We start from the raw sequence: 24929 nt of genomic DNA, 5'->3' as shown, positions 1-24929 counted from the left end.
TCTGGCCCCGAGCTTCATCAGCTAAAATTAAGAGTCCTTATAGCTCAGACAACCCTTATGCTAATCCTTACCTTAGAGAGTGATGGATTAAATCAAGCAATGTATGAGAAACTATTTTGTACACTCTCAAGCTTGATACAGGTAGGTAGGGTATAGGCTTTCTTTACTGCTCCCACTGGAAAACAACACTTACTTATTTTTAAGATTCATCTCAGGTTTCACCTTCTCTGGGAGGACTTTCTCAACTCTCATAGGTAGAATTTAGCATCTCCTCTTTTGTCCCCTACTGTTTCTGGTACCGACTTGTATCTTAGCATGACCCTGGCTCTCCTGTGGATTGATGTAAATGTCGTGAGATCCATCTCTGTTTCTCTGGGTTCCTTGCACAGTGCCTGGTACGTAGTAATAGCTCAAGAAATTTTTGTTGTCTGAATTCACGTATCATCATTAGGACACTGGAAAATATGATTTGCTTTGGATCCAAGTGGGTGGGTAGACATTGAATGAGATGGTCATTTCATTTAGGCAGAGTTATTATCATTGGTCCACTCTTAGCTTTGGATGTGTTGACTAAGGGATTAAACAGAAAGTGCTAAAAATCTTTCTGAAATTCTATGTTGATAGTTAATTGAATTAGATAGTTAGCTCTGGGAAGAGCCCAACGTGAAAGAAGAATATCCTTGTGAAAGTAAATTGCAGCCATATCCTAAGGGGACAAACGTGGGGTTCTTTAGAGCCTGAAGGAAAAACAGACCATTTAATACCTGTCATGCTATGCAGTCAAGATTAGGAGATCTGGGAGCCCTGAGGATTCTACATGGTGAAGAGAGATAAAAGCCATATGATGGTTCACCAGCAAGCGTCTAGGGTGTAACCACAGCACATCGCAGGGCTGTCAGTAAGCCCTAGACAGATGCACAACACTTAAAGATCTGTATTCAGTTTGGAGTGCCACGGGAAGTTGAAGGAAGTCTGGAATAAGATATGAAGGCCTGGAAAACAATAAAATTGGGGGAAAATCCTTTTGCCCCCACCTTGAAAAATGAAAAAGACATAATATTCATGAATTGTTACCTGGCTTTAGCTCATTAACACTTATTTCTAAAAGCTGTGAAGGAATCTAAAAAATAATTGTAGAAATAAATTTATTTACAAAACAGAAATAGAGTCACAGATGTAGGGAGCAAACTTATAGTTACCAAGGTGGAAAAGATAGGGAGAGATAAATTGGGAGATTGGGATTGGCATTGGCATGTACACACTTCTATATATAAAAATAGATAACTAATAGAGACAAGACCTAGAATATGGCACAGAGAACTCCACTCAATATTTTTTAATGATCTATATAGGAAAAGAATCTGAAAAAAGACTGGATACATGTAAGTATATAACTGGTCCTCTTTGTTGTACACTTGAAACTAACTCAACGTTTTCAATCAACTGTACTCCAATAAAAATTTAAAAAATAAAATAAATGAATTCACAACAATAAAAGCTGTAGAGGAGGGAAGTTTAATATAACCCAATCTATAATGTCAGATTATTATATTTTGAGGATAAGTAGTTGGGACATCTCTCAATGTAGGAGGAAGGTACACCTCTGCCTTTTGGGGCCTCTGCCATTTTCCTAAAAGTAGGGAAAAAACATTGTGGGGTCTTGGTCACTTACAGGCTTTCTAATCTTTCTTCTTCTTTTTTTTTAATCCAAATGTTGGCAGATATGTATCTCTCCTGCTCAGGTAGTATTCATATTTTTTGTGTGTGTGCTCAGTTACTGGGTCACATCTGACTCTTTGTGATCCCATGGACTGTAGCCTGCCAAGCTCCTCTGTCTACGGAATTTTCCAGGCAAGAATACGAGAGTACGTTGCCATTTCCTACTCCAGGGGATCTTCCCAACCCAAGGACTGAACCTGCATCTCTTGTGTCTCCTGCATTGGCAGGTGGGTTCTTTACCACTGTGACCTTCAGTTTAGTTCAGTCGCTCAGTCGTGTCCGACTCTTTGCTACCCCATGAATCACAGCACGCCAGGCCTCCCTGTCCATCACCAACTCCCGGAGTTCACTCAGACTCACGTCCATCGAGTCAGTGATGCCATCCAGCCATCTCATCCTCTGCCGTCCCCTTCTCCTCTTGCCCCCAATCCCTCCCAGCATCAGAGTCTTTTCCAATGAGTCAGCTCTTCACATGAGGTGGCCAAAGTACTGGAGTTTCAGCTTTAGCATCATTCCTTCCAAAGAAATCCCAGGGCTGATCTCCTTCAGAATGGACTGGTTGGATCTCCTTGCAGTCCAAGGCACTCTCAAGAGTCTTCTCCAACACAACAGTTCAAAAGCATCAATTCTTCAGCACTCAGCTTTCTTCACAGTCCAATTCTCACATCCATACATGACCACAGGAAAAACCATAGGCTTGACTAGATGGACCTTTGTTGGCAAAGTAATGTCTCTGTTTTTGAATATGCCATCTAGGTTGGTCATAACTTTTCTTCCAAGGAGTAAGCATCTTTTAATTTCATGGCTGCAATCACCATCTGCAGTGATTTTGGAGCCCCAAAAAATACAGTCTGCCACTGTTTCCACTGTTTCCCCATCTATTTCCCATGAAGTGATGGGACCAGATGCCATGATCTTTGTTTTCTGAATGTTGAGTTTTAAGCCAACTTTTTTAGTCTCCTCTTTCACCTTCATCAAGAGGCTTTTTAGTTCCCCTTCACTTTCTGCCATAAGGGTGGTGTCATCTGCATATCTGAGGTTATTGATATTTCTCCCGGCAATCTTGATTCCAGCTTGTGCTTCTTCCAGCCCAGCATTTCTCATGATGTACTCTGCATATAAATTAAATAAGCAGAGTGACAATATACAGCCTTGACGTACTCCTTTTCCTATTTGGAACCAGTCATTGTTCCATGTCCAGTTCTAACTGTTGCTTCCTGACCTGCATATAGGTTTCTCAAGAGGCAGGTCAGTTGGTCTGGTATTCCCATCTCTTTCAGAATGTTTCACAGTTTATTGTGATCCACAGTCAAAGGCTTTGGCATAGTCAATAAAGCAGAAATAGATGTTTTTCTGGAACTCTCTTGCTTTTTCCACGATCCAGCGGATGTTGGCAATTTGGTGTCTGTGACTTTACCTTCTTCCAAATAAAGTTTCCTGGGTCAGGAACATCTGCTGGAGAATGGCTAGGCTACCCACTCCAGTATTCTTGGGCTTCCTTTGTGGCTCAGTTGGTAAAGAATCCGCCTGCAATGTGGGAGACCTGGGTTCAGATCCTGGGTTGGGAAGATCCCCTGGAGAAGGGAAAGGCTACCCACTCCAGTATTTTGACCTGGAGAATTCCATGGACTGTATAGTCCATGGGATCACAAAGAGTTGGACACGACTGAGTGACTTTTTCACTTCACTTCATTACTAAATAGACTCCAAATGATGCAGAACAGACTTTCACTTTTTCTTTTTAGACTATAATGTAGATAATTTGTTCTTTTCAAAATTTTTGTTTGCTTTTTGTAAAATGAATACACGATAAGATGATGAAATAGTGGGAAAAAAACGCAGGCTGTGGAGTCGTATATGTCAGAGTTTATATCCATACTCTGCTATTTCGTATTTGTGGAACCCTGGGCAAGTTATTTTCCTTTTTTAGGACTCAGTTTTATCCTGTGTTAAGTGAATGCCAATAATAGTACTTTCACATTATGGTGTGGTGACGATAATGAGCTATAGTTTGTAAAGAACTTAGCACAGTGCCTGGCATTTACTCTGTTAGGGAAACGAAAGTTGTTGTTTTGTGATTGTTATTTATTATCATGTATTAAAGAGCCTCCCTATAGAGTACAAACTGGAAAATAAGGCTCAGAAGGCACAGCGGTTTGCATGTGCTATGATGACGGATTCACAGACCCCTGAGGGGGAGAAAAATGGCAAGGAAGACCTGTGCGTACCATGGTCAAATGTCTGGGCCGCTCTCGAGAAAATGGAAGTCATGGAATGACATGGTCAGGACCTTTTATTGGCTACTCTGGCAGGAGTATGGAGAATGGATTGGAGGGTGTGAAGACTGGAAGCAGGAGGATGACTTTGGAAGCTTTTGCTATACGTGGGGTAATGAGGCGGTGATAGTGATGCTGGAAATGGGAGGAGATTAAAACGAGATACATCATAGGTGAAGCAACAGGGTTTATGTATGGCTGATGCCAGTCGAGCTATTTAAGAATGCTGTTTCTCAGAACACTGTAAGAAATGTGAGCTTAGTAAGGAGACCTAAAATATTACATATAAATCTCCCCAAATTTATCCTTCTTCCTATTTTGTGAAGTTTTTCCTGTGCCCTGTCACCCCCTGCTCTCCCCAAAAGAGTGGCTTCACTAAGTCCAGACATTTTCACTTAAAGATCAGTAAGGAACTTGGGCAATATTTCCTACAAAAAAAAGATGAAAGTGACTTCTATTATTTCAGTAGTCAGCGCTTTGGCCTGTGGCGCTGCAAGGGGTAACTATTTTGAATGCTCAAAGGCACTGGTCACTGTGAGGGGCTAGAGAACTATCCAGCTGTTAACTATGGCAATCTATGGTAAACTATGGTAATCCCTTTTCCCTTTGGTCAGATAGAGTATCCTCAAATGTGATTTTAGGGGTACAGAGGTTGGACTGATACATACATTTATCTAGGAAGTAGGTAAAGAGGATCTGCCATGTGCCACACATGGTGGATATAGTGATAACCAAGACAGAGATGTGCTCTCAGGGACTCACAGTCCCAGTTGACACTGACCAAAAATGATATGAATAATTAACAGATGGGATTCTGGTCACCATTCTGAATGAAGAATACAAGGTGCTCTGCGAGTGATTCACTTAATTGGGAGATCAGAGAAAGGCTCCCTGAGGAAGCATAAAAATGAAGCTGAATAAAGCAATTATCCTTCAATAAAAAATAAATTAATTTTAAAAAATGAAGCTGAGATCTGAAGGATATGTAGGAATTAGTGAGACAAAGAAGCAGAAGCAGATTCTAATCGGAGGAAATAGCATTCAAGCTAGCAAAGGAGACTGAGCCAGACCAGAGAGTTGGAAAAATATGGAAAGTGTGGAGTCATGAAAGCCAAGTGATGTGACAGTTTAAAATTTTAAAATGAATAAGACCATTGTATCAAATGCTACTGAGATGTCAGCTTCAAAGAGGATTTAAAAGTGTCTATCGGATATAGTGAAACTGAAATCATTGGAGGGATGGATGCAAGTTTTTTAGGGGCCAGTACCACACCACCCCACCCTTATGGCAGAAAGTGAAGAGGAACTCAAAAGCATCTTGATGAACGTGAAAGTGGAGAGTGAAAAAGTTGGCTTAAAGCTCAACATTCAGAAAACGAAGATCATGGCATCCGGTTCCATCACTTCATGGGAAATAGATGGGGAAACAGTGGAAACAGTGTCAGATTTTATTTTTCTGGGCTCCAAAATCACTGCAGATGGTGACTGCAGCCATGAAATTAAAAGACACTTACTCCTTGGAAGAAAAGGTATTACCAATCTAGTTAGCATATTCAAAAGCAGAGACATTACTTTGCCAACAAAGGTTTGTCTAGTCAAGGCTATGGTTTTTCCTGTGGTCATGTATGGATGCGAGAGTTGGACTGTGAAGAAGGCTGAGTGCTGAAGAATTGATGCTTTTGAACTGTGGTGTTAGAGAAGACTCTTGAGAGTGCCTTGGACTGCAAGGAGATCCAACCAGTCCATTCTGAAGGAGATCAGCCCTGGGATTTCTTTGGAAGGAATGATGCTAAAGCTGAAACTCCAGTACTTTGGCCACCTCATGGGAAGAGTTGACTCATTGGAAAAGACTCTGATGCTGGGAGGGATTGGGGGCAGGAGGAGAAGGGGACGGCAGAGGATGAGATGGCTGGATGGCATCAATGACTCGATGGACATGAGTCTGAGTGAACTCTGGGAGTTGGTGATGGACAGGGAAGCCTGGCATGCTGCGATTCATGGGGTCGCAAAGAGTCAGACACGACTGAGTGACTAATCTGATCTGACCACACAGTTTGGGGGCCCTCTTTAAGATAAAGAATAAAAAAATTACAAACATGAAGGTTAGGTATAAAAGTCACTTTAAAAAAATAAAAGTGAATATTTTAGACTGAGAAAGAAAATCTCCCCCAATACTGGAGTATTTGGAATTTTTGATCTGGGATTTCTTTAGGCATGCATGCATACTCAGTCTCTCGGTTGTGTCCAACTCTTTGTGACCCTATGGACTATAGCCCACCAGACACCTCTGTTCATGGAATTCTATAGGCAAGAATACTGGAGTGGGTTGCCATTTCCTTCACCAGGGGATCTTCCCAACCCAAGGATTCAATGCTGTGTCTTCTGCATTGGCAGGCAGATTTTTACCACCGAGCCACCTAGGAAACCCTTTCTTTAGGTAGTTTACCAGAAATGCTTGCTGGTTGTAACTCAGCTTCCCCTCCCTAAACACTCCACAATTCCCACACCCACAGGGGATCATGCAAGTGAGGGACCCTGAAGCTCAAGATTTATGAACGTCATCTGCCTCTGATTATTGGTGGCCTGAGAGAGCAGTTTGGTAGGCATGACGTTAGCAAAATCAGGGAGAGAGCTTGGAACTAAAGGGGAAGTGAGGACATGAATGGAGAAAGAGAATGCTGGCTACTCTTTCAAGTTTGGGTCTAAGGAGGAGAAGAGTGATTGTGGTTGAAGAAGGGAGGGAAGAACTGAGATCTAGAGCACATATGAGAGATGAGCCTTTGGTAAGAGGAGTGAGGCTTTGTCTGTTGGAATGGGGAGAAGAAAGAGGAAGAGTACAAGGAGGCTTTGCAATTTGGTCATAGACAAATAATTATTTCCCATTTATTTTCTTAAAGAGTTATACAGTAAACTATATCCCGATGTGGGGATGGAAAGTGTGGGGAAGGGGAGGGGATGTGGTAGAATGAAGAAGGTTTCAAATAGTTGCCTTGTAATTTGGGAAAGTGAATTTAGTAGAGAAATGGAACGTGATCAGTAGGTAATATTATACCTGAGAATTGTAGTAATAACATAAGCTATAAAGCCAATCATATTCCCTGTCCCTGTTTAGTAATTTTATTTTTTTTTTAACGCAGCAGTGTGCAACTGCTCCAGAGTAGTGAATGCATGTTGGATTTATCCAGGCTTGGATCTTTTCCAAATAAATAATGTGGAGGGAGTGAGTGGTCAGAAATTTAGAGGATTTTCAAGAGGGTAATTATTATTGGCCAAATAATCTAAGTTAGACAAAGAGGAAAATGACTTCAGAAAAGGGCAGATGCATTATGAAAAGTGATGGGGGCCGATATATCGGGGGCACCAAATCCAAGAGCTATTTCAATGGGAGTAATAGTTGAGTGGTGTTGAAGAAGACTCTTGAGAGTGCCTTGGACTACAAGGAGATCCAACCAGTCCATTCTGAAGGAGATCAACCCTGGGATTTCTTTGGAAGGAATGATGCTAAAGCTGAAACTCCAGTACTTTGGCCACCTCATGGGAAGAGTTGACTCCTTGGAAAAGACTCTGATGCTGGGAGGGATTGGGGGCAGGAGGAGAAGGGGACAACAGAGGATGAGATGGCTGGATGGCATCACTGACTCGATGGACGTGAGTCTGAGTGAACTCCGGGAGTTGGTGATGGACAGGGAGGCCTGGCGTGCTGTGATTCATGGGGTCGCAAAGAGTCGGACACGACTGAGTGACTGAACTGAACTGAACTGAACTGAATTGTTGAGTAGGACACACTGACCATTATGGCTTCTCTCTAGCCCCTCAGTGTTTAAATGCAATCACTTGAGACAGCCTAATCCTTCTCTGATATTAGATGAAGGTGTTCTGGGAAGAGTCTAATAAACATAAAATAAAGAGCCCCATTTGAAATTCTAAAGTTGTTCAGTTTGTAATCTAAACATTCCTGGGTTGTATGGTAGGCTAATGGGAGAGTCTGCTAAGGACTCCTGAGAAAGAACTTTACTAAGGGACCAGGGGGCCTACTGAGAATGAAGTTTATCCTAAACAAAGAGCTGTTTTTGAGGTATAGTGGCTTAGTCCAATTATAGCTGGTCAGTGAGGAAAGGAAAAGCCTCTTTGAAATTAGCACAGTCATCATGGCCCAGCTCCAAGAACATCTTGAGTTGAAGGAGAAGATTATGCAATCAAGAGTGAGTTGAACTTGCACTGGCCATCATCTATTTTACATATGGTACTGTATATGTTTCAATGCTATTCTCTCAATCATCCCACCCTTGCCTTCTCCCACGGAGTCCAAATTCTATTCTGTATGTCTGTGACTCCTTTGCTGCCCTGCCTGCAGGATCACAGTTACTGTCTTTCTAAATTCCATATATATACAGCAGGGCACCCAAAGCTGGTGCTCTGGGGTCAACGCAGAGGCATAGGGTGGGGAGGGAGGTGAGAGGGGGATTCAGGATGGGGGGAACATATGTATACCTGTGACCAATTCATGTTGATGTATGGGAAAAAATCACAATATTGTAATTATCCTCCAGTTAAATAAATTAATGAAAAAAAGAGTGAGTTGAAATTGAGGGCACTTTTTGTTTTTTAGACCTTACTGAAGACACAAGCTGAAGACAAAGGAGAAAAGGAAAGGTATGCCCATTTGAATGAAGAGTTTCAAAGAATAGCAATGAGAGATAAGAAAGCCTTCCTCAGCGATCAATGAAAGAAATACAGGAAAACGACAGAATGGGAAAGATGAGCTCCCTATGTTATACACTAGCTTTGTAGGTAGATACCTATCACGGTAAGTGAAAGTGTTCTTTGCTCAGTCATGTCCCAGTCTTTGCGACCCCATGGACTGTAGCCCACCAGGCTCCTTTGTCCATGGAATTCTCCAGGCAAGAATCCTGGAGTGGGTCGCCATGCTCTCCTCCAGGGGATCTTCCTGACCCAGGGATCGAACCTGGATCTTCTGCATTGCAGGCAGACTTTTTACTGTCTGAGCCACCAGGAATTGATGCTTTCGAACTGTGGTTCTGGAGAAGACTCTTGAGGGTCCCTTGGACTGCAAGGAGATCAAACCAGTTAATCCTAAAGGAAATCAACCCTGAATATTCATTGGAAGAACTGGTGCTGAAGCTCCAATATTTTGGCCACCTGATGTGAAGAACTGACACACTGGAAAAGACCCTGATGCTGGGGAAGATTGAGGGCAAGAGGAGAAGGGGGCGACAGAGGATGAGATGGTTGGATGGCATCACTGAGTCAATGGACATGAGTTTGAGCAAACTCTGGGAGTTAATGAAGGACAGGGAAGCTTGGTGTGCTGCAGCTCATGGGGTCACAAAGAGTTGGACACGACCCAACAACTGAACAACATCACCAACCCATCTCTGATAAAGCCTCATCGATACCTTAAACATCCTAATTCTATGTAGCAGAGGTTTTCTTGTGCTAAGAACCACAAATACAGATAATATTGAAACAAAAACAGAACAATGAAAGGGAAACCCAGAAATGCCTGGCTAGAATTCAATGTCATTTCTAAGAGGAGCTCTGTAACCGACAAAGATTCTTGCAGGGCTTGGAGATATGATCTGATTGGGTTAATAGTACAGAAGGGTTAAATTCAGAATGAAAGATAAGTCTTTAAGAGTTTTTTGTTTTTTGTTTTTTTTTTTGGTTTGTTTTTTAATTATTAAAAATGTATGCAGATAGATTTGTTTTCCCATAACATCAAGCGAAGAAGCTCTTTAAAATATCTGAGGGTCTCTTTTTCCATCTCTGTACACTCATACAGATCCACAGGATGCCAAAACATCCAGAACTCATCAAGAGAGCTAGTCAAACTCTTATCGTGCAAATGATGAAACTCAGATCCAGAAAGCAGAAATGAGTTGATCGATTAACATCAGATCCAGAATTCAGGTCTCTTTACTCCTTGTTTACTTCTAGATTCTTCAAGATAAACCTCTGTTCCTCCCCCAGGAGAGTGTCAAAAGCACAGGTTCACTACAAAGACAGCTGTACCGCTCAGAGTATCCGAGAAGACTTCATACGTCTAAGGATCTAAACCAGCAAGGAGCCCACCCTTTCCCTTTCCAGGTGGGACCGGTAACTTAACTGACATGTGTTTCCAAAATTTCCTTGGAGGTCTGTGTTGAAACCTAGCCCCTCACCTGTAGCTGGGCTGTTGCTGCAAGCATCTTCTGCCGAGTTTGTAATACTGTGGACGAGGACATGGAGATAGGTACGCTTTGCCGCAACCACCTTATATCTTCCCACATACAGGACAGCTGCAAAAGAACTCACGAGGTCACATCATCATCCAAGCCAGCGCATGATTTAGGTTGTGGCATCAAAGCAAAGCAGGGGGAAGGAAACCCGACACCCGATGTTTGTTCTCCAGTCCATTTTCAGATACATGCAAAACAACTTTTTGATCTCTGTCCAATTGGAAAAAGATCTGAATGTTAACGAAACAATCAGATCCCCATTTTAGTCTTTGCCAAATGATCCCATAACTCAGAATAGTGGAGACACAATCTGACAGGATGGAGGCTTCTTTGCTTTGAAAATGTAGTGTAGACACTATTTTAGCATTTTAATGACAAAGGGCATATTGGGCCAGAAAGAGACCATTGAGATGATTTACTCCCACTCCAATATTTTGCTCACTGGAGACTCCTCAACTTCTCAACTAAAGTTTTAGAGATTTATGTGAGGTACTGTTGGTGCAAAGTGGGGAAGAATAAAATTAGAACTCAGGATACCTTTGTGAACCACAGAAAATCTTGTGTAATGGAACTGGTGTGAGAGTCGTCTATTTCAACAATCGGTATTTGATCTTCATTGGTGACTAACATATTGTCTTTGTAATAAAATATAACAGCTATGTAGAGTCCCCTGAAAAGAAAAAGCAAAATAAAAATTGTCCTCAACCATCTTCTCCACGCCTGAATCATGGAAATAATATTTTGGGGCATGATAAATGATAATTTGAAATATACCTATGAAAAGATTCCTGTTAAGTACCACAAATTTACTGGCTAGAATTCAAAGAAATAACTCTTTTGTCCAGATTCTCAGAACAAAGGTGAATTTTATATTCTTTTAATAATAAAACAGAAATATTTACCGGGTTTCCCCTCAGAACCAAAATCAGTAGACTCCTGAGACGCTAAGACTTCCTGGAAAAACTACAAAGGACCCACCGTTTCAAGGTCTTCACAAACTTGTTTGAGGAATGGAATAGGTGTTTCAGGCTCCTGGAGACTGACTGCTTACGGCCCGAGGTTTGCAATTTTGAACTTTCTGGAACACAGAAAAAAATACAGTGTGAATTTCACCGGAAAAAGAGCACTCTCAGAGCCTTCTTCCCATCTTTTGCCTTTCTCTCCCCTGTCCTCTCAGTGTACTTATGTTCAGTTTCAGAGGGACTCAGCTCATTCACTTTGTCCAGAGGCTTCTGTATCTTGAGATGCCAGTAGTTAACTCAGTTAATGAATAGCTCCTCAAAAATGTTGAAGATGAGTAACGTTTATAACTCCAGGGGCAATCACGCAGGTGTTCTGTTTATATCCTCCTTATTTATTATGAGGTGGGATAAAAAGAACCGACTTTTGTCCCCGGCCCATATTGCCTTTTAATATTCACTTCTCAATGTTGGCAAAACTCTTATTAGACTACATATTCCATTAATTTTTTTTTCATTATAAAATTAATATAGGCACATTACAGGAAGTCTGGAGCATAGAAAATGAACAAAACCCCACACATGATATCCAGCCACTTTAGCAGAACCATTGCTAATATTCTGGGGTAGTTTTTTTTTTTGCAGTGTGTATGTTGGCTTACAAAAATAGCTGTAGGCACGCTTAATGTCCTCATTATTCAGAAGAAGATACTGACATAGAGAGGTTAAGTGGTTTGTCTAAAATAAAAGATAAACCCGTACCCAGAAGAATACATTTATTCACTGAACAAATATTTATTGGGACACTACTATATGTTAGGTTCTGTGGTTACTGTGATGAGCAAATCATCCATTGCTTTTGTTTAGCTCTTTTATTTACAATCTGGAGCTCTCACTGATAAAAGTAGTACCACTGAAACCTATACATTACCATATGTAAAATGACAGCTGGTGGGAAGTTGGTGTATAACACAGGGAGCTCAGCGATAACCTAGGGATAGCTTACTGCTACTGCTAAGTCACTTCAGTCGTGTCCGACTCTGTGCGACCCCATAGACGGCAGCCCACCAGGCTCCCCCGTCCCTGGGATTCTCCAGGCTAGAACACTAGAGTGGGTTGCCATTTCCTTCTCCACTGCATGAAAGTGAAAAGGGAAAGGGAAGTTGCTCAGTGGTATCCGACTCTTCACGACCCGATGGACCACAGACTACCAGGCCCCTCTGTCCATGGGATTTTCCAGGCAAGAGTACTGGAGTGGGGTGCCATTGCCTTCTCTGAGTGATAGGTTATCTGGTGCTATCTGTGATAACCTAGAGGGGTAGAATGGGGTAGGGGGTGGGAGGGAGGGGACATATGTATATGTATGGCTGATCCAGGTTGCTGTATGGCAGAAACCAACACAATATTGTAAAGCAATTATCCTTCAATTAAAAAAAAAAGTAGTAGATTACCTGTAACAGTATTTGCAAGCAGTGCTCCCTAAAGCTGAACTAGATGATCACTGATTTAATTGTTAAGTATAATTAATGAAGGGAAGATGAGGTTGTTGGGGTCGTCACCAGGCTCTTGACAGACTTGTTACTGGGGATGAGAACAGTCTATTACTGCTCTTAGACATGGAAACCTGGGCAGATGGCCTGTGCCTGAGGCCCACTGTGGCTCTGCCTATGATCCTATAGGACAAGCTGGGAATGAGCTGACTGATGCAAGCTTTCATGCCAGCTTCAAGCTTGTGCTGATAGTGGTTAGTCCTGCCAGGACAAAGCGAAAGCATTTTCTTCTAACTTCAACATGAATTTGGCTGGCCATATCCTATTTGAAATGCTGCTGGGAGTTCTGATTAAAGGCAGCATACTGAACATATTCATCACATGCTACTCTCTTCCAAACCTTACTAAAAGCAGAGCTGTTGTTGTTGTTCAGTCGGTCAGTCATGTCTGACTCTTTGTGACCCCATGGACTGCAGCATGCCAGGCTTCCCTTCACCATCTCCTGGAGCTTGGTCAAACTCATGTCCATTGAGTCAGTGATGCCATCCAACCATCTCATTCTCTGTCATCCCCTTCTCCTGCCTTCAATCTTTCCCAGCATCAGTGTCTTTTCTAGTGAGTTAGCTCTTTGCATCAGGTGGCCAAAGTACTGGAGCTTCAACTTCAGCATCAGTCCTTCCAATGAATATTCAGGGTTGATTTCCTTTAGGATTGACTGGTTCAATCTCCTTGCAGTCCAAGGGACTCTCAAGAGTCTTCTCTAATACAACAGTTCAAAAGCATCAGTTCTTCAGCACTCAGCCTTCTTTATGGTTCAACTCTCACATCCATACATGACTACTGGAAAAACCATAGCTTTGACTAGATGGACCTTTGTTAGCAAAGTAATGTCTCTGCTTTTTAACATGCTGCCTAGGCTGGTCATAGCTTTTCTTCCAAGGAGCAAGCATCTTTTAATTTCATAGCTGCAGTCAACATCTGCAGTAATTTTGGAGCCCAAGAAAATAAAGTCTGTCACTGTTTCCATTGTGTCCCCATCTATTTGCCATGAAGTGATGGAACTGGATGCCATGATCTTCGTTTTGTGAATGCTGAGTTTTAAGCCAGCTTTTTCACTCTCCTCTTTCATCTTCATCAAGAGGCTCTTTAGTTCCACTTCGCTTTCTGCCATAAGGATGGGGTCATCTGCATATCTGAGGTTATTGATATTTCTCCTGGAAATCTTGATTCCAGCTTTTGCTTCATTTAGCCCGGCATTTTGCATGATGTAGTCTGTGTATAAGTTAAAGCTGGGTGACAATATACAGACTTGATGTACTCTTTCCCTAATTTGCAACCAGTCCAATGTTCCATGTCCAGTTCTAACTGTTGCTTCTTGACCTGCATACAGGTTTCTCAGGAGGCAGGTAAGGTGGTCTGGTATTCCCATCTCTTCAAGAATTTTCCACAGTTTGTTGTTATCCACACAGTCAAAGGCTTTAGCAGAGTCAACGAAGCAGAAGTAGATGTTTTTCTGGAATTCTCTTTCTTTTCCAATGATCCAACGTATGTTGGCAGTTTGATCTCTGGTTCCTCTGCCTTTTCTAAATCCAGCTTGCACATCTGGAAGTTCACGGTTCATGTACTATTGAAGCCTGGCTTGGAGAATTTTGAGCATTACTTTGCTAGATTGTGAGATGAGTGCAATTGTGCGGTAGTCTGAACATTCTTTAGCATTGCCTTTCTTTGGGATTAGAATGAAAACTGACCTTTTCCATTTGAAATAGATGTTTTTCTGGAATTCTCTTGCTTAAGAGATTTAAAAATTTAAGAGATTTAAAAATTTAAGAGATTTTAAAAGAGGAAGGAATGTAAATCTATAAAGACAAAGAGATGGGAAAGGAGATAAAAGCAAGTGAATTTTGATAGCCAGGAAGCAGATGGACAGAGGGATTTAGTAGACTTGAGGAAGATGAATCCTTAACCAACAGTGGAAAAAGTTGAAAAGTAACATGACTCACCCCATGGGCATCATACACTGCTGGAAGTGAATGGTGAATGTGGAGCTAAAATGAGGAAGGTTTGTTGAAATCTGTTTAAAAAGTAGTTAGAGGTCTAGATGGCCTTCCCTATCCCTTCCTCATTCTAGATGAAAGACCATAGCTTAATTTCAGGAAAGAATAAAAACAGAGCTCTCTGGCGTGAAAGACATGATGTGTGGTTATAAATGGAAGAGGAGAGTGGTATGTACTCAAAACAAGTGGATTAAATGAAAGCTTCCTTACAGCGTATTTCCCCACTGGATTCTGAGAACACTGGTACTCAAACTTCTATCCTCCAGGCAGAACACTGGAAATAGTGTCTGTCGAGACTCTGATTAGCATACGAATGCACCTAAAGATTCTGACATTGGCTTTATTACTTTCCTAAAGATAAAGCTATGCCAGATCACCCTACAGTTCAGTTCAGTTCAGTTCAGTCACTCAGTCGTGTCCGACTCTTTGTGACCCCATGAATCGCAGCACACCAGGCCTCCCTGTCCATCACCAGCTCCCGGAGTTCATTCAAACTCATGTCCATTGAGTTGGTGATGCCATCCAGCCATCTCATCCTCTGTCATCCCCTTTTCCTCCTGCCCCCAATCCCTCCCAGCATCAGAGTCTTTTCCAATGAGTCAACTCTTCGCATGAGGTGGCCAAAGTACTGGAGCTTCAGCTTTAGCATCATTCCTTCCAAAGAAAGCCCAGGGCTGATCTCCTTCAGAATGGACTGGTTGGATCTCCTTGCAGTCCAAGGGACTCTCAAGAGTCTTCTCCAATACCACTTAAAAACTTCCAGGGCAGGAAAAAGTAGCTTTCATATAAAACTTCTGGAATCAGAATAGTGTCAGACTTTTTAGTGCTAAAGGCTTGAAAACGATGAATATGAAGGAAAATTATTTCAGTTGAGAATTCTACATGTATCCAAATCCTTAAGTAAATACTAAATAAAATAAATACATCTCCAGACACTTAATGTATCCAAAAATTAGCTCCCAAGGATCCTATGAGGAAGCTACTAGAGGAAAGACTCCACCAATGACAGACAAATCCCAGAAAAAGGAAGAGATGGTAAACAGAGAACTCTAATATTGGAGAGCGGCAAGAACAATCCTCAATAACAGACACGGAGGCACCCAGTAACCAGTCTAGACTGGAGCAGGTTAGAGGACTTTCTGAGAGGTTTCTTTAAGAAGATGTACTTGAAACAATACTTATGTATCTGATTGTACTGAGAAAAAAACTGATGGATCCGGAGAGTAGCTTGGGGATTAATTAGTTATAACATGGAAAGACAAAAAAAACATAATAAAAGTTGAGTATTATCTACAGGGGAAATAAAAGTTTATGTAGGAAAGGAAAATGATCATAAAATTTATATGATCTTTATAGCATTAGCAGTAAATATTGATCTTATTAAAATTACAATATTAGGAGGATGCATGCATGCTTAGTCACTCAGTCGTGTCAAATCTTTGTAACCCCATGGACTATAGCCCACCAGGCTCCTTTGTCCATGGGATTCTCCAGGCAAGAATATTGGAGTGCATTGCCATTCTCTTCTCTGGGGGGTAAGGAGGATAAGGGGGTAGGAATTATATGTGCTTGTAAGAGAGTGGAGGGATAAAAAAGAAATAATTATCTTCCTTAGTGAAATAGTAACTATAATTTTTAAAAATCAGGAATTAGCAATATAACCCTGTTATTTAGAGATAGAGAAAAAAAAATAATTGAGCCTTTAGGAAATAAAAAACAGATGATGGGAGAAATTGCTTTTTCTTTAATACTAAAGCTTTTCTTAATGCTTTATTTATTTTAAGTCATTCAGTTCTCAAATAACTGACAGGTTTACATAATTCTTATTTGCATTTTACAAGTGAGCAAAGTGAGGTATAGAGAAGGTGGGAATTTACTTAAGATCACACAGCTTTGTAAATGTTCAGCCTGTGTTTGAACCCACATAATCTGGCTTCAGAGTACAGTCATATATAACTTAATTAAAAATGAAGACTAAACTAAAAAAAAATTAGGCTAAAAAAAGAGAAAATGAGAAATGCCGCTACTAGTTGGGGAAGGAGCCCATGAAAATGTCAAATGCTCCAGGTCTCCTCCAGTTTGGGCAAACAGTAGAATTACACTTCGTGGAGCTCTTGTGGTTGGGTTGGGGCCATGTGAGTAGTTTTGCCAATGGATTTTGAGTGTGAATGTTAGTCTTGTCCCTATGAGACCTTCCAGCGTCTTTTCCCCCCGTGGGTTCTGACAAATATTTCTAGAAAGAGTATCATGACAAGACTGATAGATAGCCAGCCCTCAGCTCACCAGTGACATATAGTAGTAGCACACGGGAGAAATAAATGTTTTGCAGTTCATTTGGATACCGCAGCATGACATAGCCCATCTTGACTGATGAAAGTGAAAGTGTTAGTCACCCAGTCGTGTCCAACCCTTTGCAACCTCAGGAACGGTAGCCCACCAGGCTCCTCTGTCTATGAAATTCTCCGGGCAAGAATGCTGGAGTGGGTAGCCATTCCCTTCTCCAGGGGATCTTCCTGACCCAGGGATGGAATGCAGGTCTTCTGCATTGCAGGCAGACTTTATTTTTTACTGTCTGAGCCACCAGACTGATACAAGATTTAAGCTCACTTCTCTCCCAAGAACACTGTGGCTGCCATTCTGTTTTTGCTTAGTTCAGAGTTCTGGAGCAATGATTAGGTTTCTGGACTCTGAATGCAGCTGGTCTTTAGCTTTCAAGTGCTTAGAGCATAGAGAGTTTATTTTATTCATACCAGTACATCTAGCACCTAACACGTAGTAGACAATGTTTCAGCTGATGTTTGCCAGTTGAAAAATTGGAAAATAATTGAAATTCACTCCTGTAGGGGACTGCTTTAGTGAACACAGTTGACTCCTTTATATTTCATTATGTATGTCAGGGCATTAACCTTGTGAACAATAAAGGCCATGCAATACCTCCACTGAATTTCCATCTCTAAAGCTGTGAATTAGCTGTGGCCAGTTCTTTAGCCAAAAATAAAGAAATTAATGTGGGTTTTGGTATCTTCTGTGTAGGGCTTTGGTAGGAGAAGGAATGTTTTGTTATTAGTTCTGCATTTAGAATATGCTGTTGTGTTTATTGAGTACTACAGCCTCATTACAATTGGTCAGTGATTCCATTTTAATTCCAGGACATAAAAAGCGCTGAGGATGGAGGGTGCACCATTCTTCAACTGGAAGAACAATGGGAAAAAAGAAGCTAGAGTTTGCCAAGATGAGTTTATGCCACTCTATGCCACATGAGTTTAATCCATTATCTAATTTAACGCTTATAACAATCCTGAAAGATAGATATTATTATGTTGGCTTTTTCTGATAGGGAAGTTATGGCTCGGAGAGGTTAAATGTTCTTCTTAAGTATGCACAGTAAGTGGTAAAAATGGGATTTTTAAATAATTGTTTGTTTCTAATTACGAAAGTTGTAAAGCACATAGTATCAATGTACTCAAATATTTTAAACTAAAGTTTTATAGTTTTCTGTATGCCATACCTAATTATCCTTCATTTATCCTTTTAGACTTAGAAAGATTTATGTTGTATCATCTTGGAAGATCATTTGTTTTATCCTGGAGTATGGCAGGTCAATGTTCCTCAAAGTTTGTGCCTTGGAACACTAATTCTGTGAAAAATGTTTTACAATGGCCAAATAAATTTGGAAAATGCTGGCTTAACCAAATTCAAAATGTCTTTTTATCAGAGTCTTTAATATTTAATGTCTATTTTACATTCCAGTAAAGGGATATATAATGTAACAATTCCCACATTTACTTGACCAGAGACCCTCTTTCAGCTGAGCAAATTATGCAACCACTGTTCTTTGGAACACACTTTAGGTACTGTTTAAATATCCAATGTTCATTTCAATATAAAAATACTCTTCTCTTTTGGGAATTCTACTTAATGCCTTAAATCTTGCTTGATGCTATATGTATATTTACATCCCTGTGGGGGGAAAATATGTACATGATAAAAGTTGAATGGCAACTATAGAAATGACTGAGCTGTCAAGACAATCATTTTCCGATTATTGGACTGTGACCCAGTGGTATTGGAGAGAGCATCTAAATCCTCAGATAATATAAAAAACAATCCCTCATTCCACGAGTAGTGTTAGCTTTGCCCCTCTGATCTTTATCAGAAAACACAAAATGGCTTATGAGTTGCAAAGAAAAATCTATCCAATTGCTTTATCAGTTTTGCATGCCATGCTGGAGCTGAGGGACAGGGAAATGATGGAAAGGCAGAAGAAGAGAAAGGAGCCTAGGTAACACCTGACTTGGTTAAATGGGCCCTGGATAACTGAGAACTAAGGGTATTTTGGCCAGTGTGGAATGTTGAAGGCTCTTTTCTGGCTGAAGTTTTCCTAGAGATCCAAGAATGAAATTCCGCTTGGGTTTCCTTCTCAAAGCTTCCTCCATGCATATTCACATTTCCTAATGAACCAGCCACTCATTAGAACATGATTTTCTTGCAAACACTTGCCCTCATTTCTAGCTATAGCTGGCATTTCTTAACAGCTCTGTTGTCATGGCTATATAGCAATTGGGAACAACTTTTGCTAGCGCTTAATATGATTTCCTTATACCCAGTCAAAACCTGTTTAGCATTTCTTAGTTTCAACCATAGATTTCTAACCTAGCTGGTCTAGCAGTGCCCTCTTCTAGAGAATACAATGCAGTTAGAGTTCTGATGGGTGAAGGAGCATGGAAAATGAAAACTTTATGGAACTTTTAATTCTCCAAATAAAACTAAGTGCCTGCTCCACAAATCATTACACCGATCAGAAACCTGACCCTGTCCCATTTGAACAGCCCAAGTAGAAAAGAATCTTTTTAAAGCTTCGCAGAGATTTTCTGGGTATAGTTAGCTATGTCTAGAGAAGGTGTGCCCTACTTTGTTGTGAGCACTAGTACAGGGAAAGATGAAAATTCAGGGGGAGAGTAAAAGCCAGCGCCCCGTCCTGATGGAAGAGTGGGACACAAATTGAGGTGTCACAAGAAGACTGGCTTGGAGACAGAAAATCTAGGTTGGTATCTTGATTCTGCTTCTTCTTGGCATTTTGACCTTGGTCAAGTCACTTAGCCTCAGGGATAATTTCTAAAATGAGGATGAAAAGAGATATTGAATGTGAAATTGCGTGTAAACTTTATTATAAATACACACAAAAGTTTGCTGATACAATTGGTTGGGCTTCCACAGGATGCTCAGAGAATTTTTGTTGCGGGTGAAAAGTCTGAGGGTGAATGTCCCAAAGACCCAGCACATGGAGAGGCTCTGTGAAGGTGCAGTTTAAACAAAGCTAGTGGCAGTTGCTATTTTTCCTGTGCTTGTCTGCAAACTGTTCCTATGGAGTGAGGGTGCGCAAGAAAGAGGAAGGGAAGGAAGGGAGAGTCTCTTCTCAAGGGTTAAAGCAAGATAGTGCTGTAAAGTGATTCCAGATGTACAAATATTAATATCTCTCTCCCTCCTTGATGAATGAGAAGGTATGACCCAGTTAGGAAGCTGCTAAAATTACCGGCGCCACTGAGACCTCAGTCGATGGCCCGGAGAAGATTTTTATCCTTACCCCGGCAACTATAATGCTGATGAAGGGCTCGGACCTGCTGCAGCAGACCTTCCAAAACTTCACTCTGTCCCTTGTGTCTGGGCGCTCTGTCGTCATAGTCTTTCCAGTCTATTGAACAAAAGAAACAAACAGAGTGAAATTTTCAAGTAGGAGAGGCCTCCTCCCTGCCTTGCCTCGGGAGCTGAGTGGTACTTATACTACCCACAGACTCTGTGGATGAGCACCCAGCACTCGCACAAGGAGCAGGGACTGCCAAGCGTCTGGAAGCTGCCATTGTTCAGGCCCTGTACAAAACAGTAATTGTGGTTGGTGTCTTGTGTTGGGCCATTTTAAGGCAAGAGAAAATGGTAATTGAAAGCCAAAAGAAAATAGAGGATTTGGGAGTCCAGCGTCCCCTCCCGCAGCTCCTTACCCTCCTTTGCAGCATCCGTGTCCTAATCAGTTCCCCTGTCGCCTCTCCATTCAGCACCCCAGGTCATGACTGCATTTCCACAGAAGGAAAGAAAGGGGTGGGAATGTGCAGACTAGATGAAATCCACAGTCCCAATGCTTTTATTGTAGGTTTCACACTTTTGGCCAAATTGACATTTCTTTCCAAGGAAAGAGCCCATGTCAGATGCCAAGAAATGGAAATCTACATTTTAGCTCTAATGAATGTCTGCTTTGGTTAGCTGGCACGGCAGCTCCTGCACATACTCTGAGCCACCAACCACCCTGTCTGCTCAGTCTCTAAATATACAGTATTAGCTTACATGGCAAATTTAAATTGCAATACCCACTGAGATTTTTCTCCCCCTTCTATTTTCATTCCATTTGGCTATGATGATATCAAAAGTAATAATCCGTATGGGACTAATGTCAAGATTATAATTCTGCTGTCTCCAATTCTAGTTTTTTTCTTTCTTTTTTTTTTTTTCAGCAGGTCAGTCATTTCAAAGTCCATCCCTTTCCTCCTCTAATCTCTTCCCCCCTGGCTTTTACTTTCTGGATCTTTCAAAAGCAACAACTTAAAGTGCTTCTTAGTTTAAATGCTTTCTCTAAAATTGGTAGACATTCTTTTCAAGAAAAGCCAGTTAGTTCATGAATATATCTGAGGCTTAAGTTCTAATTGAACAAGTTTCAAGTTCCCGCCACCTAGAGTTATTTTAAAATAGCGAGTCTCTCTTGTTCAGCCTCTTGTTAAGCTGATGCCATGATAGTTGAAAGTGAAGTGAAAGTGAGAGTCGCTCAGCTGTGTCTGACTCTTTGTGACGCCACAGACTATACAGTCCGTGGAATTCTCCAGGCAAGAATACTGGAGTGGGTAGCCTCTCCCTTCTCCAGTGGATCTTCCCAACCCAGGAATCTAACCGGCATCTCCTGCACTGCATGTGGGTTCTTTACTAGCTGAGCTATGAGGGAAGGCCGCCATGACAGTTATGTTCAGTAAAAGCATTCTGGACTGGTCCATCCTAGGCCAAGCAGTTCAGCATAGTCAGAAAGGACTCAGGTTATGGAGTCAGATAAGTCTGGTTTTAAACCCTAACACTTCGGATTCCTAGTTTGGTATCTGTAAGCTGACAGCAACTTGACTCAGTAGTATGAAAAAGGGGTAGAGTATCTATCTGGCAGGATTTTTGTGAGGATTAAATGAGAGGTGTATTATATTAGATATTCAGCAGCGTTACATGGCAAGCCTTATGTAAGTAATAATTTAAAAAGAAGGGGCCTCACTGATGGAAAGTGAACTCCCTGAATGGTGTATATGGAAACATCATTTCTCACCTTAGCAGATAATTCCCTTTGAAGGGGAAGGCCTCGGAGATTTTCTAATCCCTCTTCCTTCTCATCTATCCACCATGTGCCCATCTTCCTTTTGCACCTCTCAGAAAATAAAGGCCCGGAGATAGCCATTCCAGTTCTAAATTATTCAGCTGGTTGGTGGCGTAGCCAGGACTATAACATATCTCATGACCCTCTGTATAGCGCTCATTCCCTTACACCATGGTGGTGTTTTTGTTTTTGTTTTCTGTTGAGAAGGAGGGTGGGAGTCTGGTTGGAGTCTGCGTGCTGTGGCTTAGCTGTGGTCGACTCGAGACAGGGAGCTGGCATAGGTGCTTTCTGTGGACGCTGTGCCTTGTTGGCAGAAACCATGACTTAATTTCTCTCTGCCTCAGGGCCCTTCTCTGTAAAGTGAGCTTTTGAATCTCTTTTTTAGGTTATTTGTGGTTTCAGAGGAATAATGTAAGTAAAGCACTATTCTGGGCACACTGGAGATGCTCATTAAATGTTGGTAAAGCATTGTGACTTGAAACATGATGGTGTTCGTGTAGAATGGGCTAGGAAAGAGCTTTTACTGGGAAATTTAGAAATGTCCGAGGAAATAAATTCCAAGTGGCCCTTGGACTATCTATAGTGTCCCTGGTATCTGGACACAGTGAGAATAAACAATGCTTGTTTTTTCTCTTAGGTGAATGTATCTGAAGTACTCAGATAAGATGAGCAAAGCTGTTTGCTTGAGCAAGACTCCTGGGTGGCTGAATTACTACATGACTCTGAACGTACTCATACATTCTAATGAGTGTTAATACTGCCATCAATGCAGGGGGAGATGAATTAGACCTGGCCCTTTCAGCTGAGCCCTATTACATCAGAGGCGAGCTTGAACTGATGACTTTATGATACATTAGAAAATTGCTAATGCTAAATTGCAGCCTTAGTGAGCACTGGACATGATGCCAAGGTTTTTGGAAAGAATGAGTTTTTCTCATAGATGTTTGGAAGGTTCTGATGACTACATAAAATAGGAGACTTTAGGGATGAGGAAGAAAATTGAAAATATATTAAGAAATCAGGATCCTGACAGGAATAAACTTAGTGTGGTAGGAAAAGAGCAGATTGTGCCACATAATACTGTTCACTGTTCTGGTAACAAGAACACTCCAGTTGCAACACAACGCAGAGCTTACATTCGCTGGCGATATCAGGGCTCTCCTGATCGTAACTCAGACAAGCCTGTCTGGGTCCTGTTCTCTTGGTAGGTACCATGCCGTTTAACATCAGTCTATAAAAACACATTAAGGCCTTTTGTAAAAATATTTTAAAAAGCTTTATAGCTTACTGGAACATATTACCAAATTTCCAATTACTCTGTCATGTTAGAATCCATTGTCCCCTAGTAAATATCTGAATGCTGATATATGTTACATCACAATGTCATACTCTGTTTATAAATAGAACCAGAGTGTTTTTATATTGTTCTTTCCAAGTGACATGGCAAGTCTGCAGCGACTGTAATGACATGTTTCGATTTCAGTTCTTTGCCAGATACCCCTACTAATCAAATGTGCTGTTTTAGAAAGTGTTGCCATTTGCTATGTTAATTACCGAGTAATAAGTAACTCTTCCCAGCCCTGGACAACTGTTCTTTTCATTCTGGAGAAAGCTCTTCAAATGGGCTGTGAGGGAGAGTATCTGAATAGAATTTGAGGTTTGCAGAACCAGGATCCATCTGATGTTTATAAGTAAACACATAAGCCAGAACTTGCGTGGGGTATGCATTTGGAGTGGGTTCCCCCCTGTTCCACCTTCAGGCATACTGTTTTTTCCCTACTTTTTTTGTTTTTTGTTTTGCTTTTCTATTCCTGCTATCCTTCCATCTTCAAAAATACACATCCTTCCTCTCTGTCCCACCCTGGAATGAGATGGGTTCCTTAAGTATCTTAGTATACTAGACAGTATAGTAGTGTCTTATCTTAATCTTGCAATATTCCCCACACGTGTTTCTGGCAAGCCTTCAGTAAGAAAGATGCCCAGGTAAGACTGGAATAGTTAAATCATCAAACGCTGGGGGACTCAGGAGTCTTAGAGATCTTTCGTATTTGTGGTCCAAGGCTTTGTATGGTCTGATTTAGCTATCTGAATCCACAAGAGGCAAGAACACACAGAAGAACTCTACAAAAAAGTTCTTAATGACCCAAATAACCATGATGATGTGGTCACTCACCTAGAGCCAGACATCCTGGAGTGTGAAGCGGGCCTTAGGAAGCATTACTATGAGCAAAGCTAGTGGAGGTGATGGGGAATTCCAGCTGAACGATTTAAAATCCTAAAGGATGCTGCTGTGAAAGTCCTGCACTCAATATGCCAGCAAATTTGGAAAACTCGGCAATGGCCACAGGACTGGAAAAGGTCAGTTTTCATTCCAATCCCAAAGAAGGACAATGTCAAAGAATGTTCAAACTGCTGCACAATTGCACTTATTTCACATGCTAGCAAGGTAATGCTCAAAATCCTTCAAGCTAGGCATCAGCAGTACGTGAACTGAGAACTTGCAGATGTACAAGCTGGGTTTAGAAATGGCAGAGGAACCAGAGATCAAATTGCCAACATCTATTGGATCATAGAAAAAGCAAGAGAATTCCAGGAAAAACATCTACTCCTGCTTCATTGACTCTGCTAAAGCCTTTGTGTGGATCACAAAAACTGTGGAAAATTCTTGAAGAGATGGGAATACCAGGCCATCTTACCTGCCTCCTAAGAAACCTGTATGCAAGTCAAGGAGCAACAGTTAGAGCTGGACATGGAACAATGGACTGGTTCAAAATTGGGAAAGGAGTACATCAAGGC

General features: G+C 41.3%; 1 protein-coding gene across 2 annotated transcripts in view; it reads right to left on the bottom strand.

The window, feature by feature from the left end:
• The window catches only part of ANKFN1 (ankyrin repeat and fibronectin type III domain containing 1), a 299993-nt gene that overhangs the window by 50878 nt on the left and 224186 nt on the right, over nt 1-24929 (bottom strand). For both annotated transcript variants that reach the window (XM_027517947.1, XM_027517945.1), the window contains 4 exons: nt 20322-20429; nt 11213-11312; nt 10772-10904; nt 10178-10294 (listed from right to left, as the gene is read on the bottom strand). In XM_027517947.1, coding sequence (XP_027373748.1) covers nt 10178-10294; nt 10772-10904; nt 11213-11312; nt 20322-20429 — 458 coding nt within the window. The remainder of the gene's footprint in view (nt 1-10177; nt 10295-10771; nt 10905-11212; nt 11313-20321; nt 20430-24929) is intronic.

Source organism: Bos indicus x Bos taurus, chromosome 19 (assembly GCF_003369695.1).
Source record: "Bos indicus x Bos taurus breed Angus x Brahman F1 hybrid chromosome 19, Bos_hybrid_MaternalHap_v2.0, whole genome shotgun sequence".
Classification (NCBI taxonomy): Eukaryota; Metazoa; Chordata; class Mammalia; order Artiodactyla; family Bovidae; genus Bos; species Bos indicus x Bos taurus.
Note: the sequence above shows the minus strand (reverse complement) of the source record. Positions and strands in the feature narration are given on the sequence as shown.